The following is a 24791-nucleotide window of genomic DNA, read 5'->3' as shown; positions in this document are numbered from 1 at the left end:
AACAATAACCTGTGCAAAACAGTGTAACTGCAATAACTTGCAAATTTTGCATTCTTTCACTTCTGGTTGCCAACCCTCCAGGATTGGCCTGGAGGTCTCCAGGAATTAAAGATTAATCTCCAGGGCAATAATCCCTTTAAACTGCACGTGTGCACTGTCATGCAGCAATCTATAACATGTCATGCAATGCAATAAACAGGCCATGCACAACCAATATTTCCCTTTAGATCTGCGTGTGCACGGATATGTGGATATGTCAAGGGCACTGTGCGTTGCAACAAACAGGTCACACTCAACAAAGAAAAATCAGAGAACACATTTTAGGTACTGCTGCTAGTGACCTGGAAGAGAGGTCACGGATTATGGAAAAAAGGTTTGTTTTTAAAGTATTGGAGATGCTGTTGGGGCAGAGGCGGGGAGGGGGGGGTGCAGTGGGGTGGTGAAAGGCTGTTTATTACTGGCAATCAAGAATTATCTGATTGGTTGATAAGCTTTTGCCCTTTCCAATTGGCCATGGGGTTTCCAACCCTCCAGGATTGGCCTGGAGTCTCCAGGAATTGAAGATCAATCTCCGGGACACTGCTGTGTGCAACCCTGGAGATATATCATAGGGGCATTAAAAAAAGATAGTTTTTTTTCACTTTCTTTGAACATTTCTCCTTACCAGATATAAAAATATTGAAAATGGAGAACAAAAGACTGGTTAGCAGTCAACCATCATCCAATTGGGTAATGACTCTTTTTGCTTTCCAATTGGCCAAGGAAGTATTACAAGGGTGGATGTATTGGCCGACTAATGGTTGGAGTGTGGGGCCAACCATGAGAAGGTGGGTGCCATGAGGATGGACTTTATTGGGTGACCATCTGATGAAAATGTGGGGGGACAGCAGTTGGAGGTGGGAGGTCGTGATGAAACATCTGGGAATACATCCAACCAGAGTTGGCAACAATACCTGAAATGCCTGAGACACATTTCCAAAGATTAAAAAAAAACTTAAAAGTAAAATGCTCCACATTGCTAGCTCAGTCAATTGTAAAATTTAGGAGTATTTCCTAAGTCCGTACTTTTCTGATTGTTTCCCTGTTCCGACTGTTGTGTTCAGTATAGAAATCATTCCAAGATTAACATTTTCCGTTGTTCAAAGTATTGTTTGCATGTTAAGAGTTGGTCGTTATCTTAGTACAGCCACAAAATTGATGATGGCAGCTGCCATTTTGCATCAAGCATCCTTACAGATCCTGTGGTGGAGGGGAGAACTAACCTTCACGTACACATGGCATATACCAGCTAGTGAGAGCCAAACAAATGTGTATTGGCAAAAGTCTTTCACAGATAATTAAAAGGGGTAAATTATCTTTTCCTTTTGCTTGAAGAGTTGCCCGTCAAGCAGCGATATTGCACTCATCCTGCTCTTAGTCGCTGCGTTGGTAAAAGCAAATGGAAAATTCACTGTAGCAGCTGGTCCTCTTGGCAGGTGATGTCATTGCCCCTGCTGCCTAGGCAACAGCAAATGAATTATTCACCAGCAGATAGCAGAAGCTGTGAAAATAATTCCACCATCTCTTTTCTCAAAGAACACCAGGCACCATACCTGATCGAAGGTAAGTCCTGACTGGCTGATGCATTTTGTAAATGTTAAATTCTAACATCTTAACGGTAAGTGAATCTGGCTATTTAAAAAAAAAATAAACCCAATGTTGCAGTAACTGCTTTAAATGCATCACGAAGGATGGAAATGTAATGGGGAGATGCATTTCACCAATACCATGGTTTGGTATTATTTGCTATTTTTATTATTATTTAGTATTATTATTCTTAGACTGCCAGTTTATGTACTTCATTGTGCCATCTAGGTGCTGTTTCTTTTCTGCAACATTTAATTTAATTTCAGATGGCTGCAGTGAATGTTGTGAGTCTCGAGTGGAAGAAATTCTCCCCTTTACTAGTTGTCTTATCAGTCAGTATCTCTCTCTCTCTCTCTCTGTCTGTCTGCAGGCTGCCATGCCTTCAGCCATCATGTTCCGGGTAGCGATGCTGACAGTGGTAACCTGGGCTCTAACATCAGCTCACAGCTCCCAGGATCCGGACAAGGTGTCTGAAGCAGACATCCAACGCTTGCTGCATGGGGTCATGGAGCAGTTAGGCATCGCTCGGCCTAGAGTGGAATATCCGGCTCATCAAGCTACAAATCTGGTGGGACCGCAGAGCATTGAAGGTAATGGATTCTGACAATATTCTGCAGATCGCTGTGAGGTGCGCAGGTACCTCAGGGTATTCCTTTCGATTTGCAAAACAAAAGTACGTCCTAGAAAATATTATGAGCGTAACATCAGGTAGTAAATTATAGCTTTTAATAGGGAATTCAGAAGAAACTGCTTTGCCCAAAGAGCGGTGGGAACGTGGAGCTCACTGTCACAGGGAATAGGATAGATATATTTAATGGGAAGCTGGATAAACATATGAGGGAGAAAGAAGAAGGATATGATGATAGAGATAAAATAGGGTGAGAAGAGGGTTGTGTGGAACATAAACACTGTTGGGCTGAATGGCCTGTTTCTGTGTTTTACATTCCATGAAATTTTATTGAATTTAAAATATTTTAGTGCAAAAAATTGTATTATAATACAGCTGGCATAGTGAAATAATCCAAATTATTGACATGGTCACATTTACAATACTGTGGACAGTCCTGGTCTCCAGACCTTTCGTACCAGATCAACCTCTTGCTCCCTAAATCTCCTTTCCATTCAACTCTTGATCCACTACTATTCTTGGCTCCCTCACTAGCTGACATTGTTAATGGTTCCCTCTCCACCAGAAACGTCTTACTGTCTATCTTCTCGCTCTTGGTTATTGTCCCATCTCCAGCTCCCCTTTACTCTTGAAGGCCCTGAAGTGTTCTGGTGTGTGTTTGCACACCAATCTAATCCAGATGCAGTCAACATGTCTGTAGTAATAGTTTCTCTTCCCTCCTTGGCACCATCACCTCAGGAATCCTTCAATTATCTGTCCTTGACTTTGTCCTTTCTTATCATCACATCCTTGGTGCCATCATCAGCAGCCATGGAGTCAGCTTCCACATGAGTGACGACAATTAAATAGGATGTACAGCACAGAACAGGCCATTCGACCCAACTAGTCGATGGTGCCGTTTATACTCCTCAAGCATCGAACAATGCTCACCTCGACTTTATCACCATTCCTCTCATCCACATCAGCACTGTCCGACTGCCTGTTTAATATCAGGCCTTGAATGATCCCCCTTCATCTGAAAGTGTTGAATGGGTGAAGATGATGAGACTGCATCCTTTGGCTGCAGAGTCAGTGATGAGGGGCCATCGATATGAAATGATCGCTAAAACTGAGAGAGGTGAGGACAAATGGCTTTGCCACTCTGAAGAGCTGTCTCTGCCTCAACTCGAGCTCTTGAGGGAAGAGAAGGCAAATATTGGAAGTGGAGGAAGGTATAAGGTTATGGAGTGAGCGTGGAGCAATGGGATGAATTTTGGAGTTATCCAGCAAAAAGCCAGCACAAGCATAACGATCTCCTCCTGAGTTGTAAACTCGTCTGGTTCAAAGTGTTATATAAGATAACCCTACATAATTGCTCCAAAGTGTGTCAGGAAAGTAGGACCAAAGGATATGAATGGGAATTCAAAAGAGATATCAAAGAAAAAGATTTTACTTGATTGAAAAATGTTGAGGTTGTTCAAAATACAATGAATTAGGAGAAATGGAACACATAAGGGATTTGAAAGGCAAACTTGCATTTATATAGCATCCTTCACGTCCTCAGGATGTCCGAAAGCACTTTACGGCCAATGAACTGTAGACATTGATGTAATGTAGGAAACAAAGCAGCCAATTTACACACAGCAAAGACCAATTTTTTAATATTGGTTATGGGGTAAACGTTGGAGGACCCTGCTGCTCATCTTCAAAATAGGATTTTTACATTCACCTGGGAATACAGACAAGGCCTTGGTTTAATGTCTCATCCAAAAGACGACACCTCCAACAGTGCAGCACTCCCACAGTACTGCACTGGAGTGTCAACATGATTTATGTGCTCAAATGTCTGGAGTGGGATTTGAACCCACTCAGAGGTGACATTGCTGTAATATTCCAGAAAGCCAGTTGGTGAAGGATGATACTGGAACCAATCGTTACACAGTCTTATATGTATTTACAGAGTGAAACACTACAAGCATATGCCTCTTAACTCAACCTCCCCACAGTTTCAGTAAGTGTCTCTTTACGTGGGCTCAAGTGAAACCACATTTAATGCCCTCCACCTGCATATAATTAAAAACAAATGATATGCAATTAACAAGCACTGGCAACTGAAGTGTCACATAATGGCATTCCCCAATAAGACCCAATAAGACATAATGGCATTTTCTTAACCATGACATTTCTATCTTAAAGCTAAGGTCTTATATCCAGTGATGGACTGACAGCCTCTACTCAGTGAAATTGCCTGTGCACATCGTGCAAGTATCACCACTAAATATATCCTTCAGACGGAAACACTGAAACGTCAAGATCCATTTTGACTGATAAGCATTTCAAATTCTAGCCTCTGGTGCCTCTAGTGTAGCCCCTGTCATTTAATCCATAAGCACTACCTTCATGATATTACCTGTCAAACATTTTATTATTTAGGAAGGGGAAAGAGCAGGAAATTCCATGATGCATTTTCAGTTCAGTAATACAAAGCAAAATACCGCAGATGCTGGAAATCTGAAATAAAAACAGAAAATGCTGGAAAAACTCAGCAGATCCGACAGCATCTGTGGAGAGAGAAACAAAGTTAACATTTCAAGTCCGTGTGACTCTTCAGAGCTAAAGAGAGGTAGAAATGTGATGGATTTTATACTGTTTAAGAAAGGGTGAAGCAGGTGGAGCAAAATAGAAAGTCAGGGAAAGGTGGGAGCTCAGGGGAAATTTGATGAAAATGTCATGGATACAGGACAAAGGGAGTGTTAATGGTAGTGTTAAAGACTAAAGAAGGTGCTGATAGTGGCATAAAGGTAAGATAGTAAGATGTGTTAATATCACGACAATAGCAGAACAAAGGTCAGTGCTCTGTGGAAGCACAACATAACCTTGGGGAGACTAAACGCAGACTGGGTGATTGCTTTGCGGAACACCTTCGCTCAGTCCGCAAGCATGACTCAGACCTTCCTGTCGCTTTCCATTTCAAGCCACCATCGTGCTCTCATGCCCACACATCCGCCCTTGGCCTGCTGCAATGTTCCAGTGAAGCCCAGTGCAAACTGGAGGAACAGCACCTCATCTTCCGATTAGGTACTTTACAGCCTTCTGAACTTAACATTGAGTTCAACAATTTCAGACCGTGAACTCTCTCCTCCATTTGATCCTTTTTTAAATCTTATTTTTTTCCCCCAAATGCTCCCTCCTCCCCCCCATAGGGCCATCTGTCACTTGTTTCTATGTTGTGCTTTCAGAGCGCTGACCCTAGTTCTGCTATTAACACATTCTGCTATCTTATCTTTATGCCACTATCAGCACCTTCTTTAGTCTTTAACACTACCATTAAAACAATACCATTAACAGTCCCTTTGTCTTGTGTCCATGACATCTTTGTCAAATCTCTCCGGAGCTTCCACCTATCTCTGACCTTTTATCTTTCTCCACCTGTTCCACCCCCTCTTAAACAGCATAAAATCCATCACACTTCTACTTCTTTCAGCCCTGAAGAAGTCATACGGACTCGAAACGTTAACTCTGTTTCCCTCTTCACAGGTGCTGCCAGACCCGCTGAGTTTTTCCAGCATTTTCTGGTTTTATTTCAGCTCAGTAATGTTGACCTGTTGTGACATGAAGATGTAGGTGGTATGTAGGCCACTGCCTTCATATATTTGCAACCAAGTAAAGAAGGATTCAGCAAAGAATATTCCATGAAGATGGTGCATTTTTAGATATGACAGCACTTGTATGAATGCAAGTGCCAACACTCTACTGCAAAAGAAAATCTTTGGATACCATTTGTTAAGAAATTGGTCTGAGATGTGAGAAGAAAAAAATGTTCTTTCACCTCCAATAATAAATCACTAGATGGGGGAAGAAAATGTTGAAGTTACTCTTGGTATGATGATAGAAAGGTGATGGCGTAGTGGTATTGTCACTGGACTAGTAATCCAGAGACCCAGGGTAATGCTCTGGGGACCCAGGTTCGAATCTCACCATGGCAGATGGTGGAATTTAAATTCAATAAAAAAAAGTCTAATGATGACCATGAATCGATTGTCATAAAAACCCATCTGGTTCACTAATCCCCCTCCGGGAAGGAAATCTGCTGCCCTAACTTGGTCTGGCCTACATGTGATTCTCAATCCACAGCAATGTGGTTGACTCTGAAATAGCCTAGCAAACCACTCAGTTTCTCAAGGGCAATTAGGAATGGGCAATAAATGCTGGCCTAGCCAGCGACACTCACATCCCGTGAATGAATTTAAAAAAATAGCACCCACTGTCTTGTGCCCTTGACTGTGTGGGTGAAGGGGGCTGAGACATATTGAGTTCACTTTTAATATCCCCCAGAACACGATGATCTGAAGAAATTGAGTCCAAAACCTGAACAGGTGAACATAAATTTTAAATGTCAAAACCTCACTCATTGAGAGATCGAATTAAGTGCAAATGGAGCTTGAAACCGAAGTTGAATTTCTAGGACTCCGAAGAGTTTAGTTTGGGAGTGCTCCCAGCAAATAACACCACATCAAGCAAAAGGTAACTTGCCACATTTTGCATGACTGTGCAGCACAGGATAATTTCTATAAAAGGCCATGTTATCTGGCACTGTGTAAGTCTTGGTGAGCTTCTCTTTCAAGCTAGTAGGAGATTTTTTGTTACTGCACGTAAACAAGCATCGTTGGAGACATGTTATTCGGGTATTAGCTCAGCTAACTGAGCTAGGCTGAACTAAGAGGCAGTTAAACCCTTGAATAGGTTTCATTCAGTCCAAAGAAATTGGTCAAGTTTACACATTCCTCGTCTTTATACCTGCTAACCATATTCAACTGAGCACATGCAAAGATTCAATGTCTGCTCAATTGGTAACACTCGCTTCTGGGTCAGAAGGTTGTTGGTTTAAAGCTCACTCCCGAGACTTGAGCGCATAATCTAGGCTAATAACAGTGCAGTACTGGGGCGCTGCACTATTAGAGGTGTTGGTTCTTTCGGATGAGACCCCCATTTTGCCCTCAGGTGGAGGTAAAAGATCCACGGCACTATTTCTAAGAAGAGTTAGGGAGTTATCTTTGGTAACTTGGCCAGTATTTGTACCTCAAACAACAAATCTATTGTCGCTGTTTTGTAGGAGCTTGCTGGGTGCAATTGGCTGCTGCGTTTTCTATATTACAGCAGTGACTGCACTTCAAACAGCACTTCATCACCTGGGGCGTGCTGAGGTCATGAAAGGCACCATATAAATGCAAGATTGACTTTCTTTTGTTGTGAAATGATGTAGATAGCAGAGACTCGGTATATTTTTGGTCGAGGTGGAGACTCTGACAATGAGCCGCTATGTTTAAGAGAAAGTGAGATTGCTGCTGCTTTTTTTTGCCAGATGCTAATTCGGAGTGAATATTCTCTGGGCAAGTATGATCAGCTCTCTCTTCTGGAACAGCAATTCAGTAGCAGTAGAAAGCAGTGCCACTACCCAACCCAAATGTCACATCTCCAAGAGGGTCACTGTCTGCCTTTCCTTCTATTAGTACAGAGATTTAATTTTAAAATCTGCAGATATAAAAGAGAAAATTTAACATTGACAATAATTGTTCCTACAGTGCAAATCCCCCTTCAATTTTTGACTCCTAACATCTCTATGGCATGCCTTGGGAAGCTTTATTACGTTAGAGGCGCTATATAGATGAAAGCCATTGTTGGTGTAATGAAGCAGGCTCCAGTGTCCGATCTGAGATTTGAGGTGTTCATTTCAATGACTCAATGTTTAAACTACTTTTATGTCTGATCTCAGCAAGTTTATAAATAACCTTCGGGAAAATTAGACGAGTGTGTTTACGTTAGTGACTGTAACCTGAGGCCACACCAGAACAGTGCTGTTCCAGCGGGCACACTGCACATCGTTTATGACGTTTCTCTCTGGAATGAGGAGATCTTTGGGTCTCTCCATCCCTCCGGAAATGTCATATTTTTGACAATCGGTGCATTTTGGAATTCATTTTTGGGCGGTTTTCCACTCTGGTGGCAGGAATCTCTCCTGCTGACAGCAGATTGTGGAAGATTGCAGAGAAGCTGCCTGTGATTTTCCTATCTGCACCCCCAGTGTATGAGGGTCCCCGGCACACTGTGAAAGTCAGTCTTTGTGTATTTAAAAATATTCTTGAATATGTGTTTTGCTTCACATAGGTGAAGATATCCCACTAAACTGCACATAAAATAATTATAACCGTGAGCAATACATGTTGTGAGAGGTTTTGTGGTTCAATGGATAGCATCCCCATCTCTGGGTCAGAAGCTCCGGGTTCAAGTCCCATTTCAGGACTCGATGAGCCTGGAAGGCGCATCCATAACGTGGCCAAACAGGTTGATTATCAGCCTGTAAATCCTTCTAATACACCTGGTGGCAGACGGTAAGAGTGGGAGAGTTTCCTGGTCAGTCATCCTGCAGAAGGCAACCACTGCAGTACTTTGCCAAATATAACCATGGACTAATCCAATGGATGTCCATGGTCACCAACACCCTCTTGAAGGAGGAGGAGGAATGATTGTGCAGACCTGTTCTCTTAGCTCATTTTGGGTTGTTTCTTGCAATGCTCAACTTTATTTCATCTAAATATTCCTGCTAGCAATTTTAACAGGCAAATGTGTATCATATTTGTACTATTCCATTTTTGTAATGGAGGAGTGTGCTTTTAAATAGTTAATAAGTTTTTTTGTTGAAACAGTGGCATTTCAACCCATTAAATAGTCATCTACGAATATAGCCAAAATTAATTCCTAGGCTTTGCTCTCTAAAATTAATGTTGATAGTATAATTTTATAGAATTAAAAGTGAAGCTCTACATTACAGTGACTGTCTTACAGTCTTCACCATAAGATGACTGTCCCCACATCAAATTCTCCTGATGGTATCTACCGTAGAGACAGGATTTGGTGTACATGTGGATTCCGTGAGAGGCACCACCTCATGAGGTTTTCCCACATTCTACCCTCTGTAAACTTCAGATCATCCAAAAACTCTGCTCCCCGTGTCTCGTATTCCCATCCTTCAAATCCCTTTTCAAATCCCTCCATGACCTTAGCCCTCCCTTTCCCTGTAATCTCCCCAGCTCCACAATCCTCAAAGATATCTGCTCTCCTCTAACTCCGGTCTCTTGGGCATCCCTGATTTTAGTTATCCCAGCATCGGTGGCTGGGCTTTCAGCTGCTAAAGCAAAATACTGCGGATGTTGGAAATCTGAAACGGAAAATGCTGGAAACGGGTGCTGTCTGACCAGCTGAGTGTTTCTGAAAATTGTGTAACTCACTTCTCAAATGTAGTTGATTAAATTCATTAGCCAGATCTCCCACTCCATCCCCCCTTTTTGCCATTGTTTCCCCCACCTCTTCTCTCGAGGTTTAGGGGAAAGGAATGGAACAGCAAGGCCTCACTTTGGCTGCCGATTAATGTGCGCTTTCAGCAGGAGTCACCAGATAGTGATCAGAAATGGGAGCCATGGCCAATATTCCATCCCTAATCCAGAAACACTGGAACGGAATGCACGCCCCTTTCCTCAGCCCATTAATCAAATCTGATAACTCCGCACAGTTTAGGGATCAAACCCAGGAGCCTTTCCTGTTCTTCGGGAAAAGAGGGAAATGTGAACACTTGGCAAGAAAACATATACAATCTTTGAAAAGGAAAACAGCACTTTAAGAAAAGAAACACATCTATTGATTAAGTTGTGTATCTGTAACAATAAATAACCCAGGTGCACACAATGTTGGAAAGTTCAGTTACATCAAACGTTAATCTTGGGGAAAAAATAAACAGAAAATGCTTTTATTTTGCTGTTAAATTATTACCAACTAAAGTCGTCCTTTTCATGATTGGTTATAAAGTTTCTCCTGTGCACAGTTTCATCTGTTTAACAGCCCATCTCAATATTTATATTTTTGTTCCCATTTCATGGGAAACATGTCTTGCGCTGTGATCACGAATGAATGTTATATTTGTTAAACAGTCAATGTGGAGCAGAATGTAGTAGTCAGATATTTTACATAGAATGTTTCTCTCCGATGTTGTCTCTAGGAGGCGCTCATGAAGGATTGCAACACCTGGGCCCCTACGGCAACATTCCCAACATCGTGGCAGAGCTTACTGGCGATAACATACCGAAGGATTTTAATCAGGATCAGGGTTATCCTGATCCACCTAACCCCTGTCCTTTGGGAAGAAAAGGTAATTCATATGCCTCAGGATTTCACTTGTGACACAAGCAACTAAATGAAACAGCAAATGAACATACATACAAATTAGGAGCAGGAGTAGGCCACTCGGCCCCTCAAGCCTGATCTGCCATTCAATAAAATCATGGCTGACCTGATCGGAAACTCAACTCCACATTCCCGCCCACCCCCGATAACCTTTCACCCCCTTGCTTATCAAGAATCTATTCACCTCTGCCTTAAAAATATTCAAAGACTCTGCTTGCACCACCTTTTGATGACAATTATTCTACCTTTTGAGAGATGCTAGCATAGTGGTAATGTCACTGGGCTAGTAATCCAGAGGCTCAGGCTGAAGCCCTGGGGACACGGGTTCAAATCCCTCCACAGCAGCTGGTGGAATTTAAATTTAATTAATAAAACTGGAATTGAAAGCTCGTCTCAGTAAACGTGACCATGAAACTATCGTTGATTGTTGTTCACCAATGTACTTTAGGGAAGGAAATCTTCCATCTTTACCTGGTCCGGCCCATATGTGACTCCAGACCCATAGCAATGTGGTTGACTCTTAACTTCCCTCTGAAATGGGCTAGCAAGTCACTCAGTTCAAGGGCAATTAGGGATGGGAAACAAATGCTGGCCTTGCCAGCGACACCCACATCCCATGAAAGAATAAAGGAAAAAAAAGCTTTTGTAATACTATTTTTTCAACATTTTAGTGTTGTTCATTAAAAACCTTACTGTTGATGTCAGCAAGAATATATTAACTGCAATCCACCCAAGGCAGGGTTTATTCATGACTGAATGCAGGATTTCCTACATGTCCGCGCACACTTGTATCTGCGCCCATCTTTTGTGGTTGTTATGACTGCAAAACTGTCAGCGTTCACAGTTTTTACCCTGCTAAACTAACAGCTACTTTTGGCATCCGCACATTCAGTTAAATGTAGAAATTCAGAAACTGGTGTCATTGAGTCCTCATTCTTTCCCACAGTGTGCTGTTGAATCCCCACAGAGTGAAACCTTTAGAAATCACTTGAATTGAAATGCCCTTCTACTTTTTATGCTCTAAAAACCCTTGAATATGCCAAACCTTATTGAATGAGCTGTAGATTGGGTTTTAATGGCGTGCTAAGTCATAATTACTGTTGAACAACCTCTCTGGCCCTGAAAAACTAGTTTTATATTTGTGGAATGTCAAATTCCTCCGTTATGATAAAAATTTTACAAGTTTTTTTAGATAAAACTTGTATTTTTTTTAAACAAAGGTTTATTTATGATATTTCAGCTTTTACCTTAATCTTATATGTTTGCCCCAGTCTTTATTTTGCTCTCTGTAAAATGATTAAGAAGAGAAAGACGATCAGTGTGTTTTACTTCCTGGTTTGCTGCTTATGAGAATCCTTCTCTGTGAAAAAAGATACAACAAAAGAGGTGATTGGCTGGTTCAGATAACCATCCCTGAGAGCTTCAGAGTCGAGCAACCCGACTCCACTGAATGTCTCATGGAGCGTCAAGCATCCGAAGCAATCTCACCCAAACTTATCCTCATGAAATCTCCATCAGGGGTCTGTATCTCACAGCTTGAGCCATCTCTCCATGCCATCCACACTGCATAGAGGGATTTCACGGATAGCTGGTTCTGCATTCTCTCAACATCTTCTCCCTCGTCTATCCATCTTACCGTTTATGTAGGGTTCTCTTCCACTAAGGATTTGGAGTGGAGGGTGCTATCTGTAGCTGCCCCATCAATAGCTTTTAAACTGTTTTTCGGACTCTCTGGCTGCCTGTAACTTTCTCGGTCAGGATGAGACAGTATTCTGTACCTTTCTTCAATGTGAGCAGTTGTGGCCCCCTCTTCCACTGTTTGAACGGGCTGCTCAACTTCTCCCACGCTGCTGATATTTGACCGCCCAGTGCAAAATGGAGGGAGCGGGAGTTGGACAGGTCAACTCATGGGTCTCCTCCTGGACCCACCAAAGTGGTTACTCTCTTCTGTACACTTATCCTTTACTTTATGGTTAAGTTCTTCTCTTTTGAAGATTGGGTAGGTGAGGAGGGGGAGCGGGAAGGGACACTTTTGTTTTGTTTTTGGTGGTTGACACTGAGGCAGTGTCTCCTTATTGGATATTTGAGAAAAGGCTTCATGCTTAATTATGTTAGTGAAAGTCCAAGGTCATTTGATGATGTGAACTGGAGCACCCTTGCCTACTTCATCAATTGAAACAACCCTTCCTGCTGGCATTGACAGTAAGGTAAATGGTCCCTAAACATTCACTCCTCCACCATCAGCACACAATGGCTGCAGTATGTGCCATCTACAAAAATGACTGCAGCAACCTGCCAGAGCTCCTGCACCAGCACCCTTCAAACCTGCAATCGCCAGCACCTAGAAGGACAAGAGCAGCAGACACAGGGGAACACCACCACCTGCAAGTTCCCCTCCAAATCACTCACCACCCTGACTTGGAAATATATCACCGTTCCTTCACTGTCGCTGGGTCAAAATCCTGGAACTCCCTTCCTAACAGCACTGTGGGTGTACCTACATCACAGCAGTTCAAGAAGGCAGCTCATCGCCACCTTCTCATGGGACAATTAGGGGTGGGTAACACATGCTGGCCCAGCCAGTGAAGCTCATAAATGAATACATTCCCAGGGTTCAAACAGACGTTGATGCACAAGGTGATGAAACACTCAGGAAAGTGTATGATTATTTTCAGCTGCTGACGGATGCCTGGAACATACTCCTGACACAGCCAAATTCAGCAACGACTACCAGGTCCATCAGCGCCTCTTTGATCCACAGCATGATTACCCAGCAATGGGAAAATGGGTGAGTGCTCAAATAGATTCACTTTCCACTTTATTTCAAATCCTGACAAGACATGTGCAATTACAATGTGTACTCTACATCTTATTTGGGCAGCTCGTTTGGCTAAGCCAACTTAATTATGCTGGTGTAACCTTTGGATTCGCCGAATCCAGTTTACTAAATAAATCTTTTTTTATTCAAGTTGTTAACTTTAATCTGTTTAGAACTCAAATTGTAGCCATGTGCTCCACAAATATTTCAATAGCCCAGTCGATAACAGTAAGAACTAACATCACATAGACGATTTATAAATATTTTTAAAATTACATCCCATTGAAACTAAAAGCTTGCAGATGGAGCAACACAATATTCTTATTGTGATTATGGAGATGAACACAAATGTGGTTAGGACAAAGCAGAAAGGTTAATGTCTGAAAGGGAAAGAGTTTGATATGTATTGTACTTTCAGCATATTCTTATTAATGATTCAGTGAGAAAGTATGATGAATAGAAGTGAAAAAATTACAATTCACTTAATCTGTAAAATCAATTCAATGCAATATCACTAATGGCCTGAAATAAGCATTAAGGTACGCACACTGGTAAATCAAAACTGTCTGAAAATCCAGTCCATCTCAGCTTCATAAAAATAATGAAACGAAGTTCATTGCTGCTTTTTCGGTAGAACTGGGTGCCCAGAACTTTCCTGTGCGTGTCCAACAGAGTCCTGTAAACAATATAACACACCAAAATCAATGAGTATTTCATGCTGTGATGTAGACAGTTTTGCAAAAGTTTTTCCAGTTAGATATTTTTTTGCAACTAATAAAAATTGAAATCATAAAAGCCACAGGTGATGTAAGGATTATCAAAATAGCAGTCCTCTTACCTCGATTCGCTGGCTGCCTCTTCCTTATTGCTCCTGCTCTTCTTCACATTTCTTATTTCCACTCCCATTGCTCCCTGATCTACCTTTCTCTACCAATGCTCCCTGCTGATGCTTCGCAGCAACTTGCATTTATCTAGCACCTTTAACATTGTAACATGTTCCATGGTGCTTCACAGTAACATCATCAAACAAAAGATTTGACACTGAGCCACATAAGGGGGTGTTAGGACAGGTGGCCAAAAGCTTGGTTGAAGAGGTAGGTTTCAAGGAGCATCTTCACAAGGGTGCGGGTGGTAAAGGGATGGAGAGCTTTGACAGGGGGTGGGGAATCTCCAAAGCTTAGGGCCTAGACTTTAAAGGCATGGTCACCAATGGTGGAAATATAAAAATCAGGAACACACAAGGGGCATGAATTGGAGGAGTGCAGAAATGTCAGGTGCCAACGTTTAACAAGTATAGGGGTGCTGGCTGAACGGGATTATTGGTGTGAGTTAGGAAATGAGCAGTAGCGTTTTGGATGAGTTCAAGTTTATGGTTAGGGGGAGGGTGGGAGCCGTGTGTGGAGAGCATTACAATAGTTGAATGCAGACGTAACAAAGGGATGGATGAGGATTTCAGCAGCAGATGAACTGAGGCAGGAGTGAAGGCAGAAAATGTTAAAGAAGTGTAAGTAGCTTCTTGCTCTCTTTCTCTCTCTGGTGCTACTTACTTTCCCTATCTTCACTGGATTTTTTTTCTCTCTCGCAATGCTTGCACATTTAAACCAGTTATTTCCCCCACTGCTAAATTTCACATTTTGAGCTTTGCAGAATGTTTGACAAAAAAGGGACGTATTAATAGTGGATTTAGGACCCCAAAATTCAAAAAGCCAAACCAAAAATCACAGCAAATTCAATTGATGTCTGAAGTTAGGTGAATAAAGAAAGTGTAGTTTTTGGGACTGGGCTAAGAACCTAGAACTTGTGGGCTGGATATGACTGCAAGATGTAATCTGGAAATTCTAGCAATAGAAGATGATGATGGATACAAAGGGATTGTCCTAAGCCACTCATGCTCGACCTTGGTTGACATGGCATTATACTGTCTGTGACCCAAACTCAAACCTATCCTCTCAGTTGAGAAAGATTGTTCCCAACTTAGAATCAAATAATAGGTTTGATCAAGTCATTTTCCTTTTACATTATTAGTGTATTTGTGTTATGACACAGCCGATGGTAAATGCTGAGCTATTCAAATCCCAGAGGGAAACGTGAAACAACTGTCACAACCAATTTTCAATTTGTATAAATTTCAAGATGCATGCCTTGAATTCAGTAGTAATAAGACTGAGTCTTATAGGTTTTTTTAAAAATAAAACTAGATTAAACATTTATTAATAAGAGATATGATTTTTAAATACATACGTGGATCTACAAATTACTACTTTGATAACTTCTAAATCCCCTAATCAATCTAACTCCCAGTTACACTTTCGTTAAGGCAAACATAAGACACACAGACTTTAAAAGACCCAGGCAAAGAAACACAATGCCCTGAACAAGTCGAATTCAAAGTGAGTTTTCTTAACTTCAGTCCTTTGAAGACAGGAGGTTGAGGTATAGATGCCGAAGCCTTTTAACACACTTGTGAGATCTTAAAAATACCTTCTCTTACCCACCGCCCTTGCTCCTTCTTTATGCATATCTTCCTCTTTGAATGCAAATACCCATTGTTTCACTATGTCTTTGGGCTTTATCTCCTTGATAATAAAACCCTCTCATAGCACTAAGTTTCACCAGTAATCTTTGAGAAAAATAACCACACGGTTTCTAAACTTCACCTGGCTAGGTGACACATTTCACCCCTCCTTCAAAAACAATCTAGTCTGGTTTATTTCAAAATGCAAATGTTCTCTTGACACCCATGTTTCTAAACTTCCCCATGTTTATCTAATTAACATTTTAAACCTAGATCAAAGCACCCAGACTAGCTTCCTCTAATTCAATTAAATCTCTCTCTATCTCTCTCTCTCTCACACACACACATATAGACACATTCCACTATTACTCTATTTCAAAATAAATTCCAATTACATTGAGAATTATTATATCTTCTTGACAATTTGAGATATGATTTTCTGAACAACTGCCCTTCATTCATCCATTGCTTCGCCAAGCCATAAGCAATGGCTCAATACCTGATCTAGCAACATTATTTGAAAATGTAGTGTAGACATAAATGATAAACTGGCTCATAATAGTTGCTACAGTTTTAAATTAGTGTCATTGCAAGAAACGCAAAAAGAAGCTGTTGGAATTTTATACATCTTTTATTATCTGTTACAGACAATATGCTGTGATAAATATGTTTAAACTTGTGCCTAACTTCCTTCATAGAGCAAGAATGTGATGTACGGAAATGTGAAAGGTACCCCAGGAAGGAGAAGAAGGGTAATATTTCTCGAATTTCTTTTCTGTGGTTGGTTTCTATAGGCTTGTGACTCAAATAGGTGATCCAAATATTATTTTGAAGCATTTACCAAAAATCTTCAATTAATTCCATAAACTGACTCTGAACAATTTTATTATATGACCCATGATGGACAGATCTGGGAATTATTGCTCACTTGCTCTTTTAAGAGTGAAGGAATGAAGAGGGCAAATAAACCAATATTTAATGATCGCTTTCCATTCCCTAGTTCAGTGAATGAAGGCTTTTTTTTAAATATCAAAAGTAAATTTTGAAGAATAATGAAGAGAGATTGGGGAAACTGGGCCTGTATTCTCCAGAATTTCGAAGAATGAGAGGTGATCGCATTGAAACCTACAAAATACTTAAAGGGATAGACAGGGTAGATGCAGGTAAGGTGTTTCCCCTGGGTGGGGAGTCTAGAACCAAGGGACACAATTTCAAAATAAGGGGGAAGCCACTTAGGACCGAGATGAGGAGAAATGTCTTTACTTAGAGGCTTGCGAATCTTTGGAATTCTCTACCCCAGAGGACTGTGGAAGCTCAAACATTGAGTCTGTTTAAGGTAGAGGTTGATAGATTTCTGATTAACAATAACGTGAAGGGTTATGGGGATAGTGTGGGTCAAAGGCATTGAAGTGTTCGATCAGCCATGATCGTATTGAATGGCAGGCTCAACGGGCTGAATGGCCTTCTTCCGTTCCTATTTCACAGAATCGGATTTTTTAAAAAACGCAAGGGGGAACCAGATGGTCCACTGAATTTACTCATTGACCCTTCACCTTTTCTGCTTGCTGTGCTATGAGGCTAGGCAGGCTCAATCTAGTCACTACCAGGGCACAAAAAGAAAACAGCTTCAAAATGCTGCAAATCTGGGGGGAGAAAAGAGGATCTGTCAACATCTGTAAAGAGAAAAAGCCCAGTAATGTTTTTTGAACTGGTAATAGAAGGTCAAATAGGAACACGAGTAGACAATTCAGGCCGTCAAGCCTTTCCCACCTGAAGCATCATCACTTGCCTTTCACAGATGTTGGTGTATTGGCCTTAAAATATAAAGGGAAAAAAATCCAATTACTCTTCTGTAGGATTGCATCTTGGGTGATCTGTACTTTTGGATGTGCCTATCTGATTTCCTATTTCACACGCTAATGATCCTGTATTGACCTCCTAAGTTTTTGATGTAGGCTTCTGAATAAATGTAAATGTAAGCACTAGAAAAAGTTCCAAAACTACAACCCCATGCATGCATATTAATTAATCTTTCCTCTGTATTTGCATCTCCTTGATTTTAGTTTTGTTGTTCTCACTCTCCTTGTTTTCCAGGATTTCTGATTGTCTTTTCTCTCTCCCTTATTTTTCTACCCCTTTTGCACTATAGTAACTGCTGTAATTTATTCCCTTTCTCTGTTGTGCAAGTTTTGAGAAGTGCCAAGGTTTTAAACACGTCCCATGCATTCCATCTCTTAGTTCAAAGTTGCTTGGATCAAATCTGATTGTTTAAATTTCTATTTTCTGCTATTTAAATTTATTGAATTCAAGTTATTGAATAATTCAAACGTTTTAGCACAAACATCAAGTTCTTCAACAGAGTTTATATTCAAGCATTGCTTGTGGCACTTTGTAAAAAGAAAATTGCTCACAGAAAATGTGAACTTCTATTATAGATAGCAGCCTGACAATGACTGGTTTATACAAGTGTTTTCACCCACAGCTGCAGGATTTGCTGATGCCCATGGTTGCTTTATACCCAAGAATATCAACCATCACATTCTTGAGGTTGGTCTTTCTAGTAACATGCACATCCTGAGAATGATCTTTCTTCTCGGTGTATGGTACTTCTAGCAAGTGTAAATGAGCCACGTTACGAGCTCAACTGATTATCTTAAAAGCGCACTCAGGATTGTTCAGCAAGTGATGCCCAATCGCAGAATCACATCTAACAGTGAACTACAACAACGACTGACAATACTGTTCAATTTCTTAGGTTTAGATAAAGTCAACAGCACATTGAAGTATTATTGAACTGTACTTCAGTTAATCCAAACCTTACAATTACTTCATTCAACTTTGAAACTGAAGACAACCAAAATTGAAAGTTTTCATTTGGAACCATCAATAGTGTAATAAGTTGATGAAGCAAAGCACATTGGAGCTATTCCATTTTGTGACATTAAGGGACTGGGGTATAAGGTGCCACTACCGATTATCCACAACCTACTGAGTTATTGTTAGCATCGTCCTTGGTCAGCTGCAAAGTCATGGACAGGCATTTCTCAAGGGGGAGAAAAAAAAATCACTCTGACCTGCTAACCCATCAGCTAGCTCTAACTTCATACTGCCACATAGCTGTGAGTTAGTTGCTTATCTACTTATAGGTCAGGAATAGTGTCTGATAGAGAGTGGAGAAAAAATGAACACCTTAAAACATAAATTAAAAATATATAAAATATAGTTTTCAAAATAGTCAAGACAAGTGGGGTTATTTCAGCAAAAGGATGAAATAGACACTAAATAGGCACAGTGTGAATAGGACTAGCCTATTTGAAAGTCTGGATTCAGTGTATCATTTCGGCCCTCTAAATGCAGATTACCATAATCTGAATTTGCCTGGAGGGAGATGGGCCGGACACGGTTGAGGGCCCTGTCAAAAAACCATCTCCCGCGCATCCACCCTCACACCTTCCTCTCCCTCCCAGAACCATAATAGGGTCTCCCTTGTCCTCACTTATCACCCCACCAGCCTCCACATTCAAAGGATCATCCTCCGCCATTTCCGCCAACTTCAGCATGATGCCACCAACAAACACATCTTCCCTTCACCCCCCTGGCGGCATTCCGCAGGGATCGTTCCCTCAGGGACACCCTGGTCCACTCCTCCATCACCCCCACACCTCAACCCCCTTCCATGGCACCTTCCCATGCAACCACAGAAGGTGCAACACCTGCCCCTTTACTTCCCTCTCCTCACCGTCCAAGGGCCCAAACACTCCTTTCAAGTAAAGCAGCATTTCACTTGCACTTCCCTCAATTTAGTCTACTGCATTCGCTGCTCCCAATGCGTTCTCCTCTACATTGAAGAGACCAAATGCAGACTGGGTGACCGCTTTGTGGAGCACCTTTGGTTTGTCCGCAAGCATGACCCAGACCTCCCTGTCGCTTGCCATTTCAACACTCCACCCTGCTCTCATGCCCACATGTCCATCCTTGGCCTGCTGCATTGTTCCAGTGAAGCTCAACATAAACTGGAGGAACAGCACCTCATCTTCCGACTAGGCACTTTACAGCCTTCTGGACTGAATATTGAGTTCAACAATTTTAGATCATGAACTCTCTCCTCCATCCCCATCCCCTTTCCGATCCCCCTTTTTTCCAATAATTTATATAGATTTTTCTTTTCCCACCTATTTCCATTATTTTTAAATGTATTTCCATCCATTGTTTTATTTCTACCTTTTAGCCTATTTCGATCCCTTCCCCCCACCCCCACTAGGACTATCTTTACCTTGCTCGTTCTGCTTTCTACCCTTAATGTCACCTATTATCACATTCCTTAGATAATATCACCACCTTCAACATCTTTGTCCTTTTGTCTATGACATCTTTTGGTTATCTCCACCTATCACTGGCCCTCTATCCAGCTCTATCTGTCCCACCCACCCCCCCTTAAACCAGCTTATATTTCACCTCTTTTCTATTTTTCCTTAGTTCTGTTGAAGAGTCATACGGACTCGAAAGGTTAACTGTGTTCCTCTCCGCAGATGCTGTCAGACCTGCTGAGTTTTTCCAGGTATTTTTGTTTTTGTTTTGGATTTCCAGCATCCGCAGTTTTTTGCTTTTATCTTAGTGTTTACACTCAAGTGCTGATTGGATACAATTTTGGTGAATAGCATACATGGGCTCTTTCCACCCACTTACACTAAACGTGTGGAGTGTTCTGGCTGTCACACGACAGCATGTTGCAGGATGGTTCAGGGATCAAGGGAAAGGGTACACAGGTTCTCAGATGGAGCACTTGGAGAAGCTCCAGAGTAGGGGGGAATGTTCTGTACCCACAATGGGGAACAATGCTACTTCAAGCTCCTATCCCTTTCTCCTACACAGTTAGTGCAGTTCTGCCTGGCCTTGTGTTCTTCTCCAGGCCAAGCACTCCCATTCCCTTTGTGACTCCTATAAAGGTGTAGTAGCACAGCACTTGCTTTTTGTCGGCGAAGTCCTGAGTTTTTGGAATAAATGGTGCTTGAGCATTGGAAGTCTCAACAAAAGGCTCCCACAAAGTCACTTGTGTTTCAGAGGTTCTCTACACAGCAAAGGACATCAAATCATGAGTAGCACTTGAAATAGACATCAATGCAATGTTTATTCCCAAAAACTGGTCGCTGTTGGGACAGGGCAGCAGTTGAAGTGCTCGCCACCAAAATACCATACAGTCTCTTTAATGAGTGCTAGCAGGCGTTTTAAGTGGCAATCAGCAGGTTAATAAGTCTTCAGGCTGCTGTTCCTGGTGCAGGTTTCAACTCACGAAGATAGCATCTTGCACTAAAGATGGGCTAAACCCATTTCGGAGGACTGTCATTGTCTGCACATACTATTGAAAACCTCCCCTAAGCAAATATAAAGTTTAAACAATACTATTTCAATATAGACATCAGATAAAATACAGACCAGAGGATTAATTTAAACAGCCCTGATTTCTCCACTCTACCTGCCCGGCAACACAAAACTTGGTGGGAATGTGAGCGACTACACAAAACTTGGTGGGAATGTGAGCGATGAGGAGGGTGTTAAGAGGCTTCAAGGTGATTTACAGGTTGAATGAATGGGCAAATACATGGCAGATGCAATATAACGTGGATGTGTATGAAGTTATCCACTTCAGTAGGAAAAACAGAATGGCAGAGTATTATTTAAATAGTGATAGATTGGGAAATGTTGATGTACAAAGGGACCTGGGTGTCCTTGTACCAATCACTGAAAGCAGGCACACAGGTGCAGCAAGCAGTTAAGGTGGCAAATGGTATGTTGGCCTTCATTGCGAGAGGACTTGAGTACAGGAACAAGGATGTCTTACAGGACCTTAGTGAGACCATACCTGGAGTATTGTATGCAGTTTTGGTTTCCTTACCTAAGAAAGGATATACTTGCCACAGAGGGAGTGCAGTGAAGGTTCGCCAGACTGATTCCTGGGATGGCAGGGCTGTCATATGAGGTAGATTGGGCCAACTTGGCCTGTATTCACTGGAGTTTAGAAGAATGAGGGGAGATCTCATTGAAACATATAAAATTCTGACATGGATGGACAGACTGGATGCAGGGATGATATTTCCTCTGGCTGGGCAGGTGGGGGGGGGCAGGGGGGTCTGGAACAAGGGGTCATGGTCTCAGGAGACAGGGTAGACCATTTAGAACTGAGATAAGGAGAAACTTCTTCACTCAGAGAGTGGTGAACTTATGGAATTCTCTACCACAGAGGCTGTGGAGGCCAAGTCACTGAATATATTTAAGAAGGAAATCGATAGATTTCTGGACTCTAAAGGCATCAAGGGGTATGGGGAGAGTGCGGGAGTACGGTGTTGAGTGAGAGGATCAGCCATGATCATATTGAATGGTGCAGCAGGCTCAAAGGGCTGAATGACCTACTCCTGCTCCTATTTTCTATATCTGTAAACAGAAAGGTGTTTTTTATTTCCTCCTTTATAAATGGTGGCATATTTTCCCCAACCCTTCAGTTTTGGAGTTATCCAGTTCTCTATTAATAACCCCACAGCAAACTCGAGATAAGGTAAAATAAGAGGGGTAGTTTATTTTACATACACATGAGAAGGGGGTTTCACAACGTCATCCTTATTTGCATTCATACAATAAAAGAGGATAAGGAAAGAAAGGGGTTCAGGGCTAAGACCGCAATAAAAATAAGGGCTATAGTTTCACATGAGTCCAGAATCAAAAGTCCAGTGGCATCTTTGTCTGGCAGAGTTCCTGGTCTTGGTCCTAGAAACTTGGTTGCAGGTTGGGTCTGTTGAAAATGCAGCAAAGTATTCTTGCATCCTGGGTATCAGTTCACTCTGTAGGTGAAATACAGGGCTCTTTCTGGAAATCAAACTTGGACAGAGATAGAGGTCAAAGGCAGGCTGCTTGCCTGGAGTCCAATTTCCTCTCCTGAGGTTAAACTGCAACTGAAGATAAAATTCAAAAGCTGTATAATTAAAGGAAATTAAACAGCTCAAGTCTCGGTCATGAGGGTGGTTTAAAGTCGAGCTATTAAGCTAACGAGGCACCCTTGTTAATACCCATTGTCTTTTGAGCAGGTAACTGAAGAACCATTAGTACAACTTTGAAGGTGACGAGTCCAGAGCTGGCTGGTACAGACATATTGTCTATGAATCCTTTGTGTTGGATTGGCTGAAATGTTTAAATGATGCAAGGCATTTTACATTCCAGGAGGTTTGATGTGTTAGCCTTTGTTCATGTTTAAATTGCTCAGAAACTTCCAAACTATTATCATGTGATCAGCTGTGGCCATTCTATCAGTTCAGCAATTGTCCGTTTTGAAAAACAGAAAAAATGAGTTTATAAAGTAGCCAGGCAGACATAGATATAAATAGATTTTTTTCTTCTTGTCTTCTGGCTGGGACAGATATTAAAATAATCCTTTTGTTTCTAGAGTGTGAATCCATACCTGCAAGGGAAGAGACTCAACAACGTTGTCGCCAAGAAATCAGCTCCTCATTTCTCTGAAGAGGACAGACGGGCCAATGAGTAGATTAGTTACCAAATCTAAAACAACTCCACATCTAATTGCATAGGATGTGGATCAATCATCAATCAAAGTTCATAAAGCTATGATATTCACTGTTGATGAGTAGCTAACAAGTAGAAATCTGGCTGTTTGTGTCTATGGCAGTGATGGCAGCTTAGGTTTGCACAGTGCCTTGATAGTTGCATTAACGTTAATTGAGCAAGGCTCCACTACAATGGTAATAAAAGTTTAACTAACTTAACGTCTGGAAGTTAATGAAATATTGAATGGTTCTCATTTTAACTTCAGTAGTCATCTCAAAGTTTGGATTTCCATTTCTCTGCACACTGATAAGCAGGGGTGTACTGAACCAACATTACATATTAATACCCAGAGCTTCAAGTCAGCAGCTTCACATCTCTAGTGCAGACTCATGCCTGGTTACTGACTTCTTCAGAAGGTAATATCAACTGAATGACAGTAATGATTTAAAAAAGGTTGCAACAAAGCCCAACAGGAGGACATGACAGGCTGCATGGTCTCCTTCTGTGCTGCAACAATTCTGTAATCACCGACAAAATGACAACCTTTACCTTGTGTTCTGCTGAGCAGCGTGCAAATGTTAGCAGATCCTCACAAATATGCAACAGTATCAAAATCTCATACAGGAGCTTTATGGAGTTTTGAGTGGTAAGGAACAATGGACGCAAGAATGTAAACCAAGCCAGGAGGCAATCAAAAGCATAAACTAATTGTACATCATTCCTTTACTTTTCTATCACTTAAAGTAGAACAGTTTACGTATCAGAAACTTCTAATTTTTTTGGTTGTACCTGTTTGGCCATTAGTAATTTTGAATATTGATACAAGAAATATTCTATAACTTTAAAAAGCTACCATTGTCCATTAAAAGTTTTCATAATTATAGGGAAAAAAGCAGTTTATTTGAAATATAAAAAACAGGTATGTATAAAAGTATTAGGAAAATATAAAGAGAAAGGAAAAGTAACTTTGCTGTACAGAATTACACATACAGAAGATAGCGTGCACAGTGCCATATATCCATTTGCGAAAGCTTCAGAACTATATTTGAAGTCTGTTCCTCCTTTCTTTTGTTTTTTCTTTATCTGTTCGGCTGGGAATATGATTTGGTGTGATTGAACCATTCTGGCTTTGAGCAAATCTTGCGACTGTTGACACGCCATCCACAAACTTGGTTTTGAACAAGACGTTAGCATTAGTGAACATGCCATCTTTCAGTGACACCACGATAAACTGCAGGAGTTTAAAAAAAGTCACATTGACAAGGATGTAGCTTTTCTTTAAAAAACATATTCCCACCTCTCATTTCTCCTCTTCTATCCTGCCATAAAGATGCAGCACAGAAAGTAATACCGCAGTAATCAGCTATAGAAAGAGAATGGAGTTTGCCTTCTGATAATTTACCCTTTCCAATTCATTGACAACAGACTCCAACTGCCAA

General features: G+C 41.3%; 2 protein-coding genes across 3 annotated transcripts in view; one reads left to right on the top strand and one right to left on the bottom strand.

Annotated features, from left to right (window-relative positions):
• Positions 1-1241: 1241 nt before the first annotated feature.
• scg5 (secretogranin V) lies at positions 1242-23570 on the top strand. 2 transcript variants are annotated; one of them, XM_078529162.1, is made up of 6 exons: positions 1242-1602; positions 1997-2216; positions 10284-10433; positions 13144-13256; positions 16500-16553; positions 23234-23570. In XM_078529162.1, exons 2-6 carry the CDS (start codon positions 2003-2005, stop codon positions 23330-23332), a joined length of 630 nt encoding a protein of 209 aa, XP_078385288.1. In that variant the 5' UTR covers positions 1242-1602; positions 1997-2002; the 3' UTR covers positions 23333-23570. The 2 variants fall into 2 exon arrangements, with proteins under 2 accessions (XP_078385288.1, XP_078385281.1); XM_078529155.1 differs by having other exon boundaries at positions 1485-1602; positions 2013-2216.
• Positions 23562-24791, bottom strand: part of smc2 (structural maintenance of chromosomes 2) — a 53510-nt gene continuing 52280 nt past the window's right edge. The window contains exon 24 of the mRNA XM_078571188.1: positions 23562-24583. Coding sequence (XP_078427314.1) covers positions 24392-24583 — 192 coding nt within the window. The 3' untranslated portion in view covers positions 23562-24391. The remainder of the gene's footprint in view (positions 24584-24791) is intronic.

Source organism: Cetorhinus maximus, chromosome 2, assembly GCF_964194155.1.
Source record: "Cetorhinus maximus chromosome 2, sCetMax3.hap1.1, whole genome shotgun sequence".
NCBI classification, from domain to species: Eukaryota; Metazoa; Chordata; class Chondrichthyes; order Lamniformes; family Cetorhinidae; genus Cetorhinus; species Cetorhinus maximus.
This window is presented reverse-complemented; position numbering and strand designations above follow the sequence as displayed.